Below are 21,579 nucleotides of genomic sequence, written 5' to 3'. Positions count from 1 at the left end.
AACTGCTGGTATGTTAGTAGAGTTTTATTGTCTTTTATTTTCTGGTATTGAAACCAGGTTTTTCTCTTAATTTTTGAAGTCTAATGGTTTCTTTTGATATCCAGGACAATCTCTTATTTTTAACATGACATGTACGAGTTGGTACTAAACTATTTAGAATAGCTAGAAATGTGTCATTGAAGTATGTTATGGACTGGCCAAGTTGGACATGATTGAGTGGTGTCCAGTTGCATTTATTGAGCATGTCTAAGAATGCTTTGCTGGAGAAGCTTTTGGTATTTCGTATAACTTTGTAAACTATGGTTCTGGGTGGGGTGAGCTGATGATGGCTTAAGTAGGTAGGTCTATGGTCACCTAAATTATTTGGAAGGTATCCAGAGAGATAGCTGTGGGTAGTACTGTTAATAAGTGACCAGTCCCTTTTGCTATGTTTATCTATTCAAGTGGGAAACTGGATTGTTGGGAGAAACCATGTAGATATATGAAGGTGGAGGGGTTATCACCAGTGCAAGTGTTCCAGTCTAAGTTGAAGTGGCATGTGATAATGGTTTCATGGGTGTAGGTAGAGGCTGTCCAGGCAATGAGTTCCTCAATGGCAGTGAGAGTATTGTTGGGAGGTATGTAAGTGGCTATAATGGTAATATTTTTCTTTGGGTTGATTCTGAGCCGAGTTACTAGGACATCAAAATTGTTATCATAAGGGTATCTGATGGGTAGTTAGTCTATGCTTAGGTTATCTTTGTAGACGTTTGCAATCCTGCCACCCTTCTTCAAGATCCTGTCTAACCTATGTACACTATAACCTTGGGGGAGTATGTCTGGGTCTCTTATGTGGAGTTTTAGCCAAGTTTCTGTTGCTATAAGAATGTCTGGTGCGTATTGTGGAATGACTGTATGAAAGTCTGTGATTTTGTTAACTAGGCTTCTAAGGTTTAAGTTAAGAATGAAAAGGTCTGTGGTTTTAATGTGAGTAAGGGGTAGAATAGTAGACAAGATGGTATGTTGTGTAATATGTGGCTCGGGATTGAGGTGTCTATCACCACACCGGAGAATCTGTGATAATATACATGATGTTTGTGTGACAATTTGGAGAGTATGTGAAGGTGTTTCCTGAAGTGGTTAGTGGTATTGCTGACAACTACATTCTTGAAGTGGAAGTATGCAATGGGTGTGTGATTGTAGAGTTGGGAGGAGATGGCAAGGTAGAAGAGTGAGGAGTGGATGATATTAGTATAATATACTGTGGGGCTATGGACATGTATCTGTAGGTGAGTGTGGGATGTTAGATAGTATGCTGATAGCAGTAGGATATAGAGTATGGGCAGGAGAAAGAGCATGATGTGTATTATTTTTAAATGTTAGGTTGTCTGTATGATGTGATGAAGATGTAGGGACAGTGGTGGGAGTAGAGTGATTAAGGACAGTTGCAATTAAGTTGTGTGAGGAGAGGGAGGAGTGTTACAAATAGTGTATTGGTTAATTGAGGTGTGATTGGCAAATGGAGGGTGATTCTTGATTGGGGAAGTTAGGGTAGTGGTTAGTGTTGGTATAAGTCTAGGTGATGCAGGGGTGGTTGAGAATGGGGGTTGGGTAGGGGAACGGAGTGAGTCCGAGTGTAGCATGGGCAAACAGAGCGGGCTGTCCCCCCTCACAGAAGAATGCAAAGGAAAAACAATCAGTATGAGAAGTAGAAGCCTTTGCTCTGTAAGGTAAGTGAAAGCAAGGAAGAGGTAGAGGCAGAATGGTAGGAGTGTAAGCAGATTGTTGTGGAAACACTGCTTTTATGGCCTTGGTGTACAAGTAAAAGAAAGGAAGGCAAATCTTTCTGGGGACAAAATACACCAAGTAAATGGTACTTGCCTTACTTTACAAGTATTCACTGGGGAGGCAGATTTATTTGGGACAATATACAGAGAGTATATTGTTAATTGTGCCACAACTAGGTAAAGAGTCACAAATAGGTGAAGACTCCTTCAATATATGAATTACTTCTTTTACAGATTTGTAACAGCAAACAGGCTTTGATGAGAATGATGAAAAGCTTGTATGATGAGGCTTATAACCATGTGGATGCAACAACCAGTATGACAATGTGTGACTTTAGAATTTTGTAGAATGTTAATACTACAATATTGCTTCCTTGATTGTATGGAGCTGAATGTAAGTGTCTTTCCATGACTGACATTCTTAATTTTCTTTTACTTAGGCCTTTGCTATTTGTCTGCTTGTATGTATAACTGTCAGGCCAGTGTACTACTATAAAATCATTTACCTTGAACTGCTAAAGTGTTTCTGTTATAGCAGCATATTCTTAACAATATTAAAAGACTATCTTGCTTCAGACTAGAAGTGTTGTTTTAAATAAATATAATATACATACATATTTTCAACAAGTGTCGATCTTCTCGAAATTTACATTACCTACACATTCTTAAAAGAACTGATAAACCCCCTAAATTCACTCTAACTCATCTTGCATTTCTTTGTTTGCCCCTCTTTCTTTAACACCCACCCTCAAATCTACTTTTCTCAGCTTACTATAATCACCCATTACATTCCTACTTCAAACATCTTTGTCTGATATCCTCCCTGAACTCTTTTTGTTTTTCTAATACCACTCATCCATACCAGCTTGACATCTCCCCTTGTCTGTCTCTCATTGGTTTACTAATATCTTTAGTCTACATCTTTTTCTCTGACCAGATAAGTCAAATATCACATTTATCATGTTGCCATACCATATAATGTTGCATATAATGCCTCTGATTTGCAATCAGTTAACACATTTTTTCTAACACACACACGCACACACACACACACACACACACACACACACACACACACACACACACACACACACACACACATTACATATATATCTATAGCTATATATTTCTTTTTTGTTTTCAACATTTTAATACTGAATGTGTATTTTAATGCAAATGTACATCGCTACTGATCTCCCCCCCCCCCCCAGTCTTCTGTGGAAAATAAGCTAGTATAACTAATTTGGATTTTTCCTGTTAAAAAGATGGAATGAATGAATAAATAAATAAATAAATAATGAAGCAACTTGCACTTGTAGCCAAAAACAAAGCTTAATATAATAAAGGCTGAAATGATGCAACCCACGTTGAAAATAATGCAAGATCAGCTAATGTTTCCCTAGACCGTTAAATAATATCATGATTGCTTGATTGCCTACCAGAGACGCAGTGCCCTAAATAAATGAACCAGTGTTTATTCAGTGTGTTTGCTTTGATTAGGGTACTAGCAAGAGTGGAAATTCCAGGACCCTGTTAAAAGGTCACTTGTCAGGTGACTGCCTGAATTGTACTTTTACAGCTTCCTGTACTGAGCAACTACGTTTATATGTAACTGTGCTGATTTGAGGGAATAAAAACAAACATGTTTCAGTTTATTTTTATTATGATTTTATGGACACTAACTGTTGCACGGGATGAAAATGGTATGTAGTTACATCTTCTTAAAATTATTTTTCTTTCACACAGTTTACATAGGAAATGTTATATCAGAAATGAATATTGAAGCGCTGTTGTACAGTATTGATAATAAATGTATAAATGTAAAAGTAGAAAGGAGAAGTGAGATGGTGAAGAACTAGGAATGTTATAGGAAGGAGATAGGAAAAAGAAGTGCATTTTTGTCAGTGAGGAAATAACATAATAGTAGTGGTTGTTGAGGGGGGGGTGAGATTTTTATGTGATTGCTTTAGTTAGGTAACACTTTGTATTGTGCTTCTTTAAATAGGTGGAGTTTTAGTTCCATTCAAAATTGTTTGATGGAAGTTATGGATATTATTTCTTTGAGATGGTTTGCCATGTGTTTGGGCCCATTATAAACAAGGCATGCTTAGTACTACTCAGAAATGTTGTAACTAACAGCACTAAATCCAACTTGAAGTTACAACATCTTAGATATCCTACAGACAAAGGGTCTTCCTATTCCATACGTTCATGTATTTACTGCTGGGTTCATCCTCAGTGGCAAAGCATACTGTGCCTAGTGTTACATTATGAGTTGTTTCTAACAAAAAATAAAATACATGATATTGTCCAGAATGAGATCCACTCATACAGATGTTATGTTACTTAAAAAAAAAAAGCAGCTGCTAGCAGCTACTATCACAGTCACTGTAATGAAGATGTTAGCTGCTGTGGATACATTTTAAAAGGTAAAGAAGCTCATTGACTCATTAAATGAAAAAAAAAGTGATTTTGTTCAAGAGACACAAGATACATACCTTTACAGATGCAAAACTTCTTTACTGAGGCATAATATACTCAAATCTTTCAGGGACTTTAGTTAGTAAACTTGTGTTATCATACCATTGGGCAGCTACATTTGCCAACAAAGTAGTATAAAAAGAACACCATTGTGTGTCTCTTTATAAATCATAATGACATTATCTTATTAAACTTATTATCAGGCATGTGATAACTGGCTCGTAACTGCTTTACTCACCATAGTGCCCCTCCATGTCCATTAGTTAGATACTGGCAACCATTCATAGATCCTTCTTCTGCTGACAATACTCAGTTAGCTAAGGAGTATTACAGAAATAAGATTTTACAGTGGAATGTTCTTTTGTTTTTTTTTTTACTTTTCAGACATTTGGAACTGTTGCCCGAAAAACTATAGGCTAGAAAGCTAAAGATTTCTAGTCATCTCTAATGTTAACTCATAGTTCCAGTTTTAAATATGCACTCTGTCTAACCCAGACTGTCACATACACAGATAAAACATATGCCGATCACAAGAAACATGTGCACACATCACACATACCCAACACATACATTCACATAGCAGAAACAAATACTGCCAACTATAGATTATACTCCCTAAACCTATAAATAGACTATAAACCAACTCAAGCTTACAAAAGTAAAAGCACAGCAGAACCATAGAAAGGTTTCACAGCAAAAACATCAGTCAGTCTACTTTCACCAAGGACATCTGACAAAGTACTACCAACTAAAAAAACAACTTTTTCATAGGGGGCTTTGCCTCTGTATGCCCAAAGATGGATGATCACCACACACTCCGTTACTCATATATTCATCATCACCTGATGATGATGTCATACAGATTATAGAATATATGTATATGTGAGAAAATTAACAGTCAGACTAACCCCTCTGTGCCAATAGTATCTGCTGCCTCCTGCAACACCCAGCAATATTGATCTCTTGCTCTGAACATGCTGAAAGACAAAATGGATCACACACAGACACTTTATATATATATATATATATATATATATATATATATATATATATATGTATATATATATATATATATATATATATATATATATATATATGTGTGTGTGTGTGTGTGTGTGTATGAATGTCTGTTTGACATCATCACCAATAGTATCTTTTCCATTATGTCTTCCTTCTGCAGGTCACAATACTGCAAATCTTCCTCAGGTGTGTCAGCTGTTGCCTGCTGCCACAGCTGAAGCAGCAACTGAGGTGGGTAAGTGGTGAGGAACTGCCTCAGTGTCAGGGGTTATAGTACCTCACAGGCATGTAGCCTGTTCCATTGGCCTACTCTGGTTCATCCAGCTGTTTGTGCAGACAGCATCTAAAAGGGTAATGGCACATCAAGTCACCTACCCAGCAGCCTCTCCTGCAATGAATTGCTGATTAGCTAGACCATCTGGTCCACTGAGAAATGTGTGGCCCTTACCACTGACCATCCTGACTCAGAAGCTCCATCTACATATCACAGTGGGATCCCTCTTAAATGGTCAGTAGAAGTTTGCTGCCAGTATGATAATTTATTCTCCAGCCATTTTTTCTGCTTCATGTTTGTTTGTCTGTGGGCATCCAATGTCTTCCCCTTCCTATGATGTACACAGCCACCCCTCTCTGTACTGTTTTATGCTAGTTCATGTGCCCCCCACTACCTAACCTAATGCCAGTCTTTCTCCCCTCATTTCCCAATCACCCTTCTCACCATCCCTTATGTTTCTTTGTATATAAATTATTGGGCCTTACTCTGCAGGAGTTTGCAGTGTGCTGTATGGCAATGCCATGGAATACTTAGTGACAGTGTTCCACAAGAGGTCCAGACTTACACTACATGTGGCAGCTGTGCTACATGTTCTAGAAAGGAGTTTGCTGTGGGCAGTGTATGACCACTACCTTTTCCTGCTGTGTATCTCTTGTTATGGACTGTTGTGTTAATTTTGTAGCTTTGTAGAATTGCTCCATTTCCCACAGCAGGGCCCAGCTATGTGCGTATGCATATACCTTGCTCCTGCTTGGTTATTCATATATACTTTTCATTGCACTGCTCCTCAGCACATCTCCATGAATCCCAACCCCATACCTCTCAACTGTCCAGATTTTCAGAGAATGTCCAAATTTTTTCCTCATATTTTCATTTTGTTCCTCATAAAAATGCATTGTTTTCTGGCAAATCTCTGTGATGATCTGAGAATTAATTCACTAAATAATGACAAAAATGTGAGTTTTAGACTTCATATTCTTCAGAAAATGTATGTTAACACAAACCCTGTTATACTAGTACATTTCTAAGTTTATAAGAACAATATTTAAAATCTGTCTCAGTTTGGGTCCTTTGTCCCCCCCCCATTATGTGAGGCTTTGTGCAGAATTCTTGCACTTCTAGGTTGAGAGGTATGCCATGTGACTATGTATCATAACTTCACGTATTTGTGTTTTCTTTCTTATTTCTGCTATATCATATAGCACATGATATACCAGTACTGTTACATTTCATAAGGCAGTTGTCATCTCCATAATTTTATGTCATTATTAAGTGAAATATCACCACACCATCCCTGCATTGCCAACAGAGTTTGAACCTTTCAATATGCAGACTAGTGTGAACTCAGTTTATTATATTTTATCTCCATTCAGATGCTGTTTTGCCCTGAAGATCTGATCATTCAATTCACCTGTATTTAAAGATGAAGGAAAACAGAAATATCACTAATGGTATCTTCAAAAGTCCGACATTTAATTTTCATAATTATAATAATTATTTTTGGTAATGCCACAGCAGAGATGGAAGCCTAAGCCTCTGTTTTGCAGTACTTCTCACAAGCACCCTTAAAACTATCACATTGTTAATATTCTTTCATTTTCATAAACAATTACCCCTGTATTTCAACAAATAATAATATCAGCTGGAGATATACTTTTTGAGTCCCATGTCTGCTGACCATCATACCTTCCCCCCAGCAAACTTGAGTTCATTCATTCTCCTGCACTGTGTATCTCTGGCACAAAGGTGCAATTCATCCAGAGGGACTAACATCCAGACAGCCATGGTGGTGGTTTGTACCCTCATTTGTATCTTGACAATGATGTCTTTCTTTAATGGCCCTAATCACATCTGTCTATTGTTCTAATGTTGTTAGTCAAACCCAGGTTGCCTGAGTTGTAATTAGGGTTCTGTCACTCTACACTAACACAGCTGGCTTCTTTTCTCTTTTTTTGTTTTTTGCTATCTTAATGAGAACCACTAGCGACAAGTCCATTTCTGAACTGGCCCATGAAAATAGGTTTGGTTGTAGTATGAGTTCCAAATCACACAGTGTACAAATAGAAACAGAAGCAAATCAAACTCAAGACAAGAACATGGAGTTCACTGACTCATACAGCCTTGCTCATCTTTGATACAATGTCAGATGAGTACCACTTAGTCATATCACTTATTTCTTCTTCGGTTACCTGAGCTAAAAAAACAGTCAGTTCTGAAATTAACTTTATAAACAGCTGGTGACAAGTCATGTAAAATTACTATGTAAACAGATAGCATGCTGTTAGGTTTAAGCACCCTTGATTTATTCCTTTATCTCCTTTTGAAAATCCTCAAAAAGTATTTCACGTTAACGATGTATCATTTAAGTAAGCAGCTTTCTTGATACTTCAAGTAGTCTTTAATACTCTTAAAAAAATTGGGAGCTGTAAAGGGTATCACACGCAATGGAGCAATTAGGAAATATTTTGAATCATGTGAAATAAATTTGAGATAATGTAAAATAAAACACACAAATCTTTGAAATGAAAGTGATCTGCAATTAAGTATTTGAAGAAATTTACATCTGAGTCCCATTTACCTAGGAATCAAGTGTTTTGACTCATTTATTGCAATCCTACAAAACTTGATTTCTATATAATCAGCTGTATGATTACCTTTCTAGGAGTATATTTAGCCTTTCAAACAACAATCTTCCAGTGTTATATACATCCTGTACAATTTATTGCTGCTTTATCCCAACATATTAATAACATTTTGATAACAATCAGGCAATGAACCTGTGTGGGGCTTAAGGCCTCCACTCTCAGGAACAGGGTTTACTAGATTTGCAGCTCCCATTGCATAAGAACAAGTTAAGTATCAGATATCGGACATTCTCTGGTATAAAGTCTCAGCATTTATTTACATTGAAATGAACGTACCCATATGGCTCTTTTCAGATTACTTGAACTTCTCACTCTGAGTAGTTAGGTCAGGCCTATAAGTCCTTAGAAAGATCTCATATTACCTGTACTATTACACTCTAATCAGTCCAAAAGTTATGTATTCTTAATTGTTATCGATTTCTTGTATAGTTTGTAATGTGTTTTAGTAATGGAGCTTTTCTCCCTGGGCCTCCACTGAAAAAAGGCCCAATCGAACATTCCCAGAAAACAATGGTAAAATAAAATAATAAAATAATAAAAGTGAGCAAGTACCTAAATTTAGTAACAAAGCAAATGTTATTAAGCAATCTTGCCACATTAGTTGGCCAAAATATAACACACATTTCAAAGGCATTCTCCTCGGGAGTACTAGTTGTCACACTGTGTTCAATATTTTGAAGTACCAGAACCCCAAAGAAGGTTGTCATTTCAACTTAGTTGCATTTTGGTATAGAATTTTTGATCTTTTCTGAAAATTGGTGGGATCTGCATATCTTTGCACAAATGGCTCACCATTTTTCTTTGCGATCAAGTTCCTTACGATCTTGTTTCGCAGGTTTGTTTGCTTTTACATGGGTATTCTACTTTTAGAAAACACCTTACATTGCATCTCATTTGTCTTAGGAACTCACATTTCGTATTGCCACTAAAAAAATAAAACTATGACATATGAATAAATGAAGTCTAGAGTGCCGGCTTTTCTTCATTTTGTTACATTCATACCTGGAAAATACTCTTCCTGTTTATTAACACTGGAAAGCCAAATGATACCTTGAGAGGCAATAGGTTGTAGTAAAAGAGTAAACAATGCTTAACAAAAAAAAAAAAAAACTAGAAGTAGTGATCCAGGAGCTAATTATAATACTGATTTAAATTTATTTTTAAGATTTAAACAAATTAGCTTTAATTAATGGGTGGTGCTATGCCTGTGAACATAAGTATTCAGTGATTGACTGGTAGTCTTAATTCCCTACATAAAAAGCTTACTCTGAATTTAATAAAAAGGATGTATTGTCCATTCCTGGACCACAGATTATTCTTTAATTTTTGATAAATTATAGCTTCATCGGTTATCTTCCAGAGGATTTTCTTTATTCTGTAAAAAAAAAAGTCTTTGAATTTCACTGTCTGCATACTTTCATAGGCAGTGTTTCAAGTAAGAGATATTTTTGTTAGTATTTTTGTCCCGCTAGATTGAAAAGTATATACCTCAGCAGGCTTTTGTTTTGTCTCGGTTCATGTCATTGGTGTGACATTCTAGAATACTTTCTTCCTATTATAGTTCTCAAAATCATAGCTAGAGAATGGATACTGACAGATGAACTTACCCTGTATGACAGGTACAAAGCCATTAGTTATAAAAGTGGTTTCTTAGTTTAGATACTAGCGATAAGAAAGTGGATTTATAGATGTAAATGGTGTTGTATACTAGCTGTCATACATTACGCATTTTGTTTCTCCTAAGCACTGCTTGATATAAGGTGGAACGTACCGACTGTTGGCAGGGCAAAGGTTAAGTACATATGCATTTCATGATATGATAAGTGCATGAATGTTCATATGTCTCATGGCCATTGATTTTGGTTTTCATGTGCAAATAATGTTTTGTTTATTATCTGAAAATTCTCCCCTTGAATTTAGACTGTAAGCTGGAATGGAAAGGGGCCTACACTGCAGATGTAAAGTCAACAATTGTTTAGCTCAGGTAGTTGTTGTCTTGTCTTTCAAGTGCATTTGTGAATAAACTGCTTTATTTCAAAGTTTACAAAATCATTGCAGTTGAATGGATTTAATAAAATTGGCTATTCGAAACGCTGATACATTTGTCGATTGAGAGGTTGAAACCAAGTGTGCACTCGCATTATAGCCTGTGAGTTTGACTGATATGTATTAACTGTACTTTTGAATCAATAAAAGTCTGTCCAAAACTAAGCATATATTACCATGTGACATGTATAAAAAAAAAAAAAAACTAATAATAGAATCATTCGGTTCCTACCTGAAGCTAAATTTGTAGCCTTTGTAGTATACAGGGCAAGGAACAGTAATCTATAAACCCCTAATGTCATGGACAGTGAAAGCCATAAATTCAAAACCGGTACAGGATATGTATATTTTATCAACCTTACCTGGATACAGTATATAGTATCTTCTTCTTTTTATTTCGGCTGTTCCCATTAGGGGTCTCCACAGTGGATTATCTGTTTCCATTTCTTCCTGTCCTCTGCATCTTGCTCTGTTACACCAACCACCTACATGTCCTCTCTCACCACATCCATAAACCTTATCTTAGGCCTTCCTCTTTTCCTCTTACCTGGCAGCTTCATCCTTAGCATCCTTTTCCCAATATGCACAGCATCCCTCCTCAGCACATGTCCAAACCAACGCAATCTCACCTCCCTGGCTTTGGCTCCAAACCGTCTAACCTGGGCTGACCCTCTAATATACTTATTCCTAATCCTGTCTGCCCTCATCACAAGTGCAAATCTTAACATCTTTAACTCTGCCACATCCAGCTCTGACACCTGCCTTTTTGTCAATGCCACTGTCTCCAACCCATATAACATAGCTGGTCTCACTACCCTCTTGTAGACCATCCCTTTCACTCTTACTGGTACTCGTCTGTCACAAATCACTCCTGACACTCTTCTCCACCCACTCCACCCTGCCTGTACTCTCTTCTTCACCTCTCTTCCACACTCGCCATTACTATGAACTGTTGATCCCAAGTATTTCAACTCTTCCACCTTCGCCAGCTCTACTCCCTGCATCCTCACCATTCCTCTATCCTCCCTCTCATTCACACACATATATTCTGTCTTAGTCCTGCTGACCTTCATTCCTCTTCTCTCTAGAGTATATCTCCATCTCTCCATGGTCTCCTCCACCTGTTCCCTACTCTCACTACAGATCACAATGTCATCTGCAAACATTATAGTCCACTGGGACTCCTGCCTGATCTCGTCTGTCAACCTGTCCATCACCACTGCAAATAAGAAAGGTCTCAGAGCTGATCCTTGATGTAATCCCATCTCCACCTTAAATGCATCTGTCACTCCTACTACAGTCCTCACCAATGTCTCACTACCCTCGTACATATCCTGTACCACTCTTACATACTTCTCTGCCACTCCCGACTTCCTCATACAATACCACAACTCCTCTCTAGACACCCTGTCATATGCTTTCTCTAAGTCCACAAAGACACAATACAACTCAGTATATAGTATATCAAGTTCAATATATATATATATTTTTTCCTTTTTTAGGAATTCTTTGTAAGAATCCCAACATTGAACACGGGCAGTACAAAATTTCTGATGGCTTAGTCAAATTTTCTTGCAATCCTGGATATGTATTAAATGGGGCCAGGATAAGTCAATGTCACCATGTTGGCTGGTACCCTCCCCCTCCTATATGCCAAGGTAAGCATTTTTCTTCAACAATTTGTTTTTTATTTGTTTCAAACTATTGAACTTTTGAAACTGTCTTTTTAAATATGTGCAATGTGGTGATATATCAGTGAGTGAAGTTTATCTGATGGTATATATGACTCTGATCTAGAAATCGTGGTATCTATTCCTTTTATTAATCTGGAGTGGTACCATCAGTTTTGCCCTCCATGCATGATACTAAAGGCAACATTTATGCTAATCATTATATGAAACTCAAACAGGTGCAAGATAAATTTGGTTGAATAACTTTGCGTCCTGTTTCTTAGTCTGTCTGATGTTAAATATAACTAGGCAGGAAGCACTGTGTGTACAAAGACATGTTCAAGTTTTCCTTTACTGAATTATTATAAAAGGCATTAAATTACCTAGAGAATAAAGTGGCTTTAGCTTGCTGGATGACAAATATATTATGACACACAGGTCTTTAATAATGCAGGGAAGACAACAAACCAGACTCAACTGCATATGGATATATCTTTTTGTATTATTTCACAAAATCAACATCTCATGTGTAAAAGATGGCATTCTGTGTGAGTCATTTGGCTTACAAAAACTTAATATTTACCCAGGGATGGGGGATACCATTTACCAACTAAGGATTTGAACAATAAAACGGATGTGAACAAATGGGGTTCATGTCAAATTGACTGACATGGATTACAAAAAAACAGCAAAACATCTTTCTACAAACACCAGAGATATTTTGTTTTACTTTTGCAGGAGGCAAAGCTTCATGTATAACTCAAGTAGAGGATACTCCCACTCCCCAAATCTTATGTATACCTACTCCCAGGCTGCAGAACACTGAAGAAAAATGAAAACTCCACTGCTGCTGAAAGATGCTTCTGAAATGTTATCTTGATCTGGCTCCCTACTGAAATGTCAGCACTCAGAATGCAGAGTGTTCAAAAGATGAAAAAAAAAACACTGAAAAAAATGGGAGAAGTGAATTTCAAAAATTGTTAAAACTTCTGCTCCCCTGCGCCTCCCCATGTGGGAGGGGGCAAGCTCCCCCACTCCCCAAACTTATATGTACCGACCCTGAGATCACCATACCTCAAAAAAATGGTATATTATGAGAAATGGCATCTCTAACTTATAAATTCAATCATTTGGCCATTCAATCTCCATATTTTGAGACTCACTCTAGTGGGACCCAACATTTCACATTTACCCCTTGATCCACTGGCATTCACTCAAATGGCTGTCAATCAGCTGTCACACTTTAAACAAATGTGTAGAGAAGCAGTTATGTATACAGAGAAACATTTTTAAAGTTCATTTTATCAAGACTTAATTAGGAATATGTAAGTTATGTCTAAAAGTACAAGTGTTTCAGAACACTGCTCAAAAGCTCACTGTAATTCACAGATCAGGGTAAGACTCCAAGCTACACTGCATATGGGCACATGTTTCAGTGTTATTTCACCCTGTCATAACAGAAATGGAAGATGGCTTCTTTTATAATAGCGTAAGGGGAAGATCTTTTATAATAGCGTAAGGGGAAGATGGCTACTCTTATCATGGAGTAAGTGGAAGACGACTCCTCTTATCATAGCATGCATGGAAGATGGCTCCTCTTATCATAGCATACGTGGAAGATGGCTCTTCTTATCATAGCGTAAATGGAAGATGGCGTCTCTTATCATAGACTAAGCAGAAAATGGCTCTTCTTATCATAGCATGTGGAAAATGGCTCCTCATCATAGTGTAAGCAGAAGATGGCTCCTCTTATCATAGTGTAAGTGGAAGATGGCTCCTTTTACCATTGAGTAAGTGGAAGATGGCTCCCCTTATAATAGCAGAATTGGAAGATAGCTCCTGTTATCATGGCATATATGGAAGATTGCTCATAGTGTAAGTGGAAGATGGCGCCTCTTATCATAGTGTAAGCAGAAGATGGCTCCTTTTACCATGGCGTAAGTGGAAGATGGCTCCTGTTATCATAGTGTAAGTGGAATATGGTACCTCTTATCATAGTGTAAGTGGAAGATGGCTACTTTTACCATGGAGTAAGTGGAAGATGGCTCCCCTTATTATAGCAGAATTGGAAAATAGCTCCTGTTATCATGGCATATATGGAAGATTGCTCATAGTGTAAGTGGAAGATGGCGCCTCTTATCATAGTGTAAGCAGAAGATGGCTCCTTTTACCATGGCGTAAGTGGAAGATGGCTCCCCTTATCATAGCAGAAGTGGAAGATAGCTCCTGTTATCATGGCATATATGGAAGATTGCTCATAATGTAAGCAGAAGATGGCTCCTCTTATCATAGTGTAAGCAGAAGATGGCTCCTTTTACCATGGCGTAAGTGGAAGATGGTTCCCCTTATCATAGCAGAATTGGAAGATAGCTCCTGTTATCATGGCATATATGGAAGATTGCTCATAGTGTAAGTGGAAGATGGTACCTCTTATCATAGCATAAGCGGAAGATGGCTCCTGTTATCATAGCATAAGCGGAAGATGGCTCCTGTTATCATAGTGTAAATGGAAGATGGCTCCTCTTATCATAGCATAAGTGAAAGATGGCTCCTCTTATCATAGCATAAGCGGAAGATGGCTCCTGTTATCATAGTGTAAGTGGAAGATGGCTCCTTTTACCATGGCGTAAGTGGAAGATGGCTCCCCTTATCATTGCAGAATTGGAAGATAGCTCCTGCTATCATGGCATATATGGAAGATTGCTCATAGTGTAAGTGGAAGATGGTACCTCTTATCATAGTGTAAGCAGAAGATGGCTTCTTTTACCATGGCGTAAGTGGAAGGTGGCTACACTTGTCATAGCAGAAGTGGAAGATAGCTCCTGTTATCATGGCATATATGGAAGATTGCTCATAGTGTAAGTGGAAGATGGCTTCTCATCATAGCACAAGTGGAAAATGGCTTGTGCTGTGAAGAATTTGGCTTACAATTTTATGTTGTTATGTAACCATGGGTAGGTGTAAAATAAAAATGGAAAAAAGAAAGCAAAATCCCATGTAAACATGTGTAGAAGAGTCAGCATCTACTTGGGAATTTTTGATTCCTTGTTTTACTTCCTTATTTGGCCCCCTACTGTGACATAATTAAGCAATATTTCATGACAAGGTGTATCAGGATTTATCCACAGTTGGTGTGGTGTGGTCACAAGGGCAACGACCAAATGATTAAACTACACTAACTGTGGGAAAATACTGATATACCCACATCTAGTCGTATATTATTGCTATTATACAATGGCATTATTTAAGAAATAAAGTGCTTCCCTTTCTTAAGTAATGCCTTTGTATAAAGACTCTGAAGTGTTCCTTTGCATTTTTCCTTTTTTATTGATGAATTAGTATGGGACTTGCGTCCCCATGCTTCCACAGTATGTTAGTATAGTGTAGGAGAAACAACGCAGAAAATAGAATGTCTGTTGCTGTTTTTTTTTCTGTTGAAATTTTACAAGGGACTGCACAAAAATAAAAGGAAAACCAGGTACATTTTTGTTTCTTTATTTTTGAGAATGTAGTTGATTTTTCTTCTATTTTGCTCTGTCCCTCTGCATATTCCAATAGAAAGTCTGGCCACTCAGTGCTACCTTAGTTGCCGGATGTCATTCCATTGGTATATGCTCAATTTACAATGGGCACACCGATTGGGCTGTCAAAGCCGCATGCTTATTTTTAAATGCAAATGAGACATCATTGTCTAATAAAATAATACCTTATAGAGCCCCACAGCTAGTCACTTTCATAAAACATCTGGTATTATTATTTGTTAAAACATGGAACACATAAAATGTCTTCCAGAAGCCTTACAGTATGCTGTGATTTTTGTAAGATGAGAGTCAATGGTCATTTACACATTTGTGGTTGTAGAGCATGAGCAGGTTTAGTGGTCTACTCTCCCCATCGAAATGCACTGATTTATGACTGGTCCAGGCTGTAAGTATAAGATGGACACCATTCAAAGATCAGTATAAATGAACATCCAGGAAGTGAAGGTTTATGACTTATACATAAACAAAATTGTGTAGCTGTCCCCCACTGGCAATAAATGATTCTGCAGTTCTCTGTAAGGGACCACACTCCTATTTGAGTGCAAATCTTTCTTACTTACATCAGAAAATTAGGAAATAACATGTAACATTACTGCAAACTTATTCAAAATGATACCACCTACTTAGATCCAACAGATACCACAAACATGTTAGCTAACAAATTAAGAGCAGACTTCAGTCCCGACACAACTATATATAACCCATATATTCTAAAGGATCTCAAAGTCACTATCATTATAAAATAACACTTCCTAAAGGTATTTTCCAAAACAAAAATAAAGCAAAAAAAAACGCATCCTTCGTATGTCCTGATAACATACCTGGCTGGCTACTGAGCAGAACCAAAGACGATCTGCTCCTCTGCTCCTGTCCAATGACTCTGATAAATTTCTTTGAGCAAGTAATACAAGCCATGGACAGTGATCATGCTATCTATACAGCATATCTGGACATTGCCAAAGCATTTGAGCCCATACCACATGCTGATATAATTAACAAGCTAACTAAGCAACAGTCTGATCTCTATGTAGTTAGGTGGATAGCGAATTGGCTTAGGGACAGAACCCACACAGTGACACTGGCAGGTGCATCTTCAGTGATCATGAAAGTAAGCAGCGGCATCCATGAGAGATCCATACTTGGGTCATCTACTAATTGCATATACTTTTCTGATCTCCCAATGAAAAAACAGGATCTAGTTCGCAAATGTCAATAAACTGGGTGTCATTCTCAAATCTCCTTCTGACAGGGAGAAGCTACAGCTTGAACATGTTAATGACTGGTGTACAGAAAATGGACTAAAACTAATTGATAAAAAGTGCAATATTATTGCATCTGGTAAACAATGCCTTAACACATCATATAGTATAGATAACATCCAACTTCAAAAGGAATATGTGAGAGACCTTTGAACATGAGTAGATAACTCTCTTTCCATTGATTGTTATGTTGCAGCTGTGATTACAAATCTTTATATCTAGTGCAGCTAAATGCAAAGGATATCTCTTCTAGATCCAGAGAAGTCCTTACCCCTTTATATTCTGCACTGATCAGGCACATCATAGAATACAATTTCCCATTTGAGATGCGTCTTACTACAAATATTTGGCAGTTGGAGGGACCTGAAAAAAAATCATTGACCTAAAAGATCTGAACTACCTGGAGAGGCTAGAGTCTCTGTCTATGTATTTGGGGTGATCTCTGCCTTGCTTTTAGAGCCATTAGGTATCCAGAATTCCAAGACTTTTTTGTATTTCCAGAAACCAAACAGTCCAATGAACATTAGGACCAGAGATCTGAATGTGCTTCAGCAGATAAACAAAAATCATAGTGGAGAGACAGATTCATTATACAATGACTACTCCTTTTCTGAAAAATACTTCCATTCCAGATCAAGCCATGTCATACACTATCTTCCTCTAAAATGGAGTTAGACAAGTGGATGGGTATTCACAAATTCATGCAACATGACTGTCCTATGTCTCCTTGATAAAGCAAAATAAGATCTGAAGGTAGGTACTGGCACTGAATAAATGCCCACATGGCACAGTTACCTTGTATTTTCTGATTTCTATGATAACATGAAGACTCAAAAAAGGTCATTTGGTAGTTGATTTCAGGAAGGCTTGGTAAATATGCTATGCTCAGGCTCAATCCACTCCCCTATTCTATTGCCAAGTCCCACCAAGCCCTCTACTGCTACATTTATCTTCACTTGCCGCTCTTCCCTATTTTCTGTGCCAATGAATCCCTCTGTCATACCATCACACATAGGTCCACTCCCCATTCAGACTGGTTATTACTAATACTCATCTACTGTGGTTGTTACTAATGCACAATCTTCCCATCTAGCTAATACAGCAACAACTAATTAAACCTTCATACAAATCACACTCTGCCCTCACTTACATCATATCACACACAATCATTCCTTTATCTCAGCTACTCACTTTATAGTCTATAGGCCCTTTGTCTAAAATGCTTGCCTCTTCCTACACTACTCCAAGATAGTATATTCCTCTCTATTTAATATACTTAGCTAAACTATACTCCAATACCATGCTGCCAATCAACTCTCTAGCTATCTCCCTCTAATACTGCTTGCTCAAGCTACATCTTATCAACCTAAACTCAGCAGAAATCACTTCCCACACTGAGGCTCCTTTATACAACACCGCATACAGTTTCCACTTCCTTATTCTCATACCAAAGCTATTACATCTACTATTTCAAAATCACCTACCTAATACAAAAGCCACATTCCCCCAAACAATACCAACCAAAAATAAAATTAAATTCAAATGGCTTCAACCAAGACTTTTTTACTATCATATCTGTAGCAAAGTGGCTATTTATCCCAACCCAGATCTAACACATAACTCCCTAACCACAAATTCCCAAACAGCTATAAACTTCCTCATTCCTAACCAACAGTCCAGTAAAAAAACTGTATTGCACTTCTATCATATTAATTTTATCTGTAACAAAATAACAGATGCTGTAAGCCAGCTCTATCTCTATTCTTATTAACTGGTCTGTCTCTGAAAAATATGCCCCCCACAGTGTAAAAAATCCTTTATACTATCCTCACACAGGGATGGATATCTAAGGGATATCTCAAACTATAGACCCATTACCACTCTTTCTTCTTTATCCAAAATCCCTGAATACTATGTTCACGTCTAACTTTTAAAACACCTCACCACAAATAACTCTCTCTGCTACCCAACATGGTTTACGCCCTTTCACAGCTCTGCTACTGATCTCATAAGTTTCACAAATCATATGAACTGAAATAGAAACACTGGTAACCTATTTTTTTCACTTTTTCTTAACCTGTCTAAGGGATTTGACCTAGTCTTTCATCAAAAGATCTTTCTTAAACTCTCACTGTGGCCTCAGTAAGTCATTCCTGCTCTGGTTCTATAGCTAACTAGCAAATACAGAACAAGTTAAATGGCTAGCAAAATCCTTTTCTTTCCTTCTAGTGCTCTACAAGGGTCCATATTTAAACCTCTGCTATTCAATATTTTCATCAATGACCTCTACACCTTGACCAAATATGCCAAAATAATCCAATATGCATAAGGATCCACACTTCTCTGCTCAGCCAAAAACTTCACTGATTTCTAACTGCAGATGCAGGAGTCCTTGCCAGCTGTTGAAACTTGTCTAGAAAACTCCCAGATACTGCTAAACCCTAAAAATTCTAAGTTAATGATACTTATGCCAAAGAATTTCAACCACCAAAGCCCTGCTCTAACTGTAACCTCAAACAATAAAACTACAATAGAAACAAACTTTCAAACTAAATTACTTGGGATAATAATTGACAAGCATGTGAACTTTCACTACCATATGCAACAATCAATAAAAAAATACAAAAAACTTGAATGTCTATACAGGACAAAATAATACCTCACAGACACTGCCAGAAAAACAATTTCCACTATCTTACTCCAAACCCTTCTCTATGCCTCCATAATGTTTATCAGTTTGCAAGCTTCTCAAATTATAACAGTATTACAATAAAATAGCTAAACTCACAGCTAATCTGTCCTAGAAAATGCATTACTGTCTGACCTCAAAACATCTAAATTGGTACTTCCAAATGGTAACAATCCACCATCTCATCTACAAACCTCAAAACTGTCTTACACTAAAATATATGATTCAGTCATATTCTCCTACTCGCTTCCTATGCTCAGGTCCAGCACCTTCTTGCCATAAATAAACCCAACAATAACAGCAGTGAATCACTCTTGTCTTATTCAGCCTTCAGAAGCTGGAACACCATGCTAGTCACTCTGAGACAAATAAACACATGAACATTATTCAAAACTCAGCTAAAACAGCATCTTCTCAAAACTTGGTTCTGCTCATGCATACAGCTGGCTAAATTAAATTCCTCAAATTCTTTGCATTTGACACTAAACACCATAAGTAATATTTTCTTCTTCTTTTTCTACATCTACCATCTTACCAACATATCTCCACCCTGCAGCACTCCTTGCCCTATTCAGTTTCACAAAAATATGTTTATTTTTATTGTATTCATTTACTGATTTGTTTATTCACTTTTGTTTACCAGGAAAGTCCAAATGGGCTGCCTCACTCCAAACTCCCACTAGCTCCCTCACCCTGTAACTCTCTTCTTTTCCATACCCATCTTTCTTCTATATCCCCCTAATGCCTGTCCTCTATACCTGACTGATCTCCCTTTACCTCACTCCAATACGCCCTTTACTTCCAAACTCTTCCTATTAAAACCATACTCTAAAAGTTCTAAAAAAATGAAAAAAAGGTTAATATGTACAGAAAGTCACTTGTATAGACTACATATTTTTGTGTACCTATACACAGATGCTGCATTAATAGCTTATGCTTTTTGGATGTCTTATCCTACAAAAATTCTCTCCAAATGTTATAAATTATTTTTTTATTGTAAAGTGCTATATTACTATGATGCCATGTACTATGTTTTTTATGATGTTAGTGGAAATTTTCTCCCTGTGCCTCCAGTGAAAAGGTGCTAATCAGTCCTTTTGCTATTTCCTGGTAAACAAAAGCAACTAAATAAACAAATACATAACATAAGCATATTTTTGTGTAGTAAAATGATCGCTTTGTGACGGTTAGCATAAGTGGGGTTTGAACCCCATCAGTGCCAACCAAAAATGTGACACCAAAATTTAATGACTGGTGGCACACCCTGCCATTCAAATATGAAGAAATGACCATAGCTGGCACACAAGTGTAACTCAATAATCAATTCTCGTAACTCAATAATCAATTCTCAAACTGTAGCCTGGCTCTCAGAGCATGTAGGGAATTTGCATTGCTGTCCTGAGAAGGAGATTTTAACATCCACTGCACACAGTCCACCTTCAAGGATGAATGTTTCACCTAGCAACCCAGGCCCCTTTCGCATCACTTTATCTGTGAACTATAGTATTTTTCAGTGCTCCTTGCCCATGGTGATTGCTTTTCATAAAAATTACTATTTTCATAAATAAACACATATACCCAAAAGTCTCCAATTCCCCACAACTTGCTTCAGGCATGGTAGTACTGCCACTACTTTGGAACTCACTCTAAAACTAGACAGAGACCTCTAGTTACTTGCTTCTTCTTAATTAAACCATAAACTAAGCTGCACATAACACAGCTGGAGCATATAAACAAGCTTTAATGTAACAATACAAGTTTAAAACTAGCTTTTAAAACCACTCACAAAATAAAAGGAAGGTTAGTGCTTTCACATCAAACATAGATGCTTCATCAGACCCATATTAACAAATAACATTGTACCCATTTAAAAGTAACATTCAAATACTATGTATCCAATAGGGGTTCACTTATATGAGCGTCTAGATTTTAAAGTGAGTTTTAAAGAAACAGTGTCATTAATATCATATAACTTATCACACTGCAAATTAATAATTCATCTAGTTTCTAAAACCTCCATCAAATTCCTAATGTCACCTAAATGTTTATTAGGATAAACAAACTGTAGCACCTGTAAAGCAAATACATGTCTATCACCATTCTTTTCAACATGCTTGGTTAACACAGATTGTATACATGTCTTTATTTCATTTGTGTGCTCTCATATTCTTTCAGTTGCCATATGAT

The 21,579-nt window shown here is 37.2% G+C and overlaps 1 protein-coding gene across 1 annotated transcript in view; it reads left to right on the top strand.

The window, feature by feature from the left end:
* The first annotated feature begins 3,326 nt into the window (after positions 1-3,326).
* LOC122799938 (coagulation factor XIII B chain-like) overlaps positions 3,327-21,579 on the top strand; it is a 479,343-nt gene continuing 461,090 nt past the window's right edge. The window contains exons 1-2 of the mRNA XM_044069346.1: positions 3,327-3,469; positions 11,735-11,890. Of these exons, the coding sequence (XP_043925281.1) occupies positions 3,409-3,469; positions 11,735-11,890 (217 nt within the window). The 5' untranslated portion in view covers positions 3,327-3,408. The remainder of the gene's footprint in view (positions 3,470-11,734; positions 11,891-21,579) is intronic.

This window comes from Protopterus annectens, chromosome 4.part0 (assembly GCF_019279795.1).
Source record: "Protopterus annectens isolate FY-2018-M chromosome 4.part0, PAN1.0, whole genome shotgun sequence".
Classification (NCBI taxonomy): Eukaryota; Metazoa; Chordata; order Ceratodontiformes; family Protopteridae; genus Protopterus; species Protopterus annectens.
This window is presented reverse-complemented; position numbering and strand designations above follow the sequence as displayed.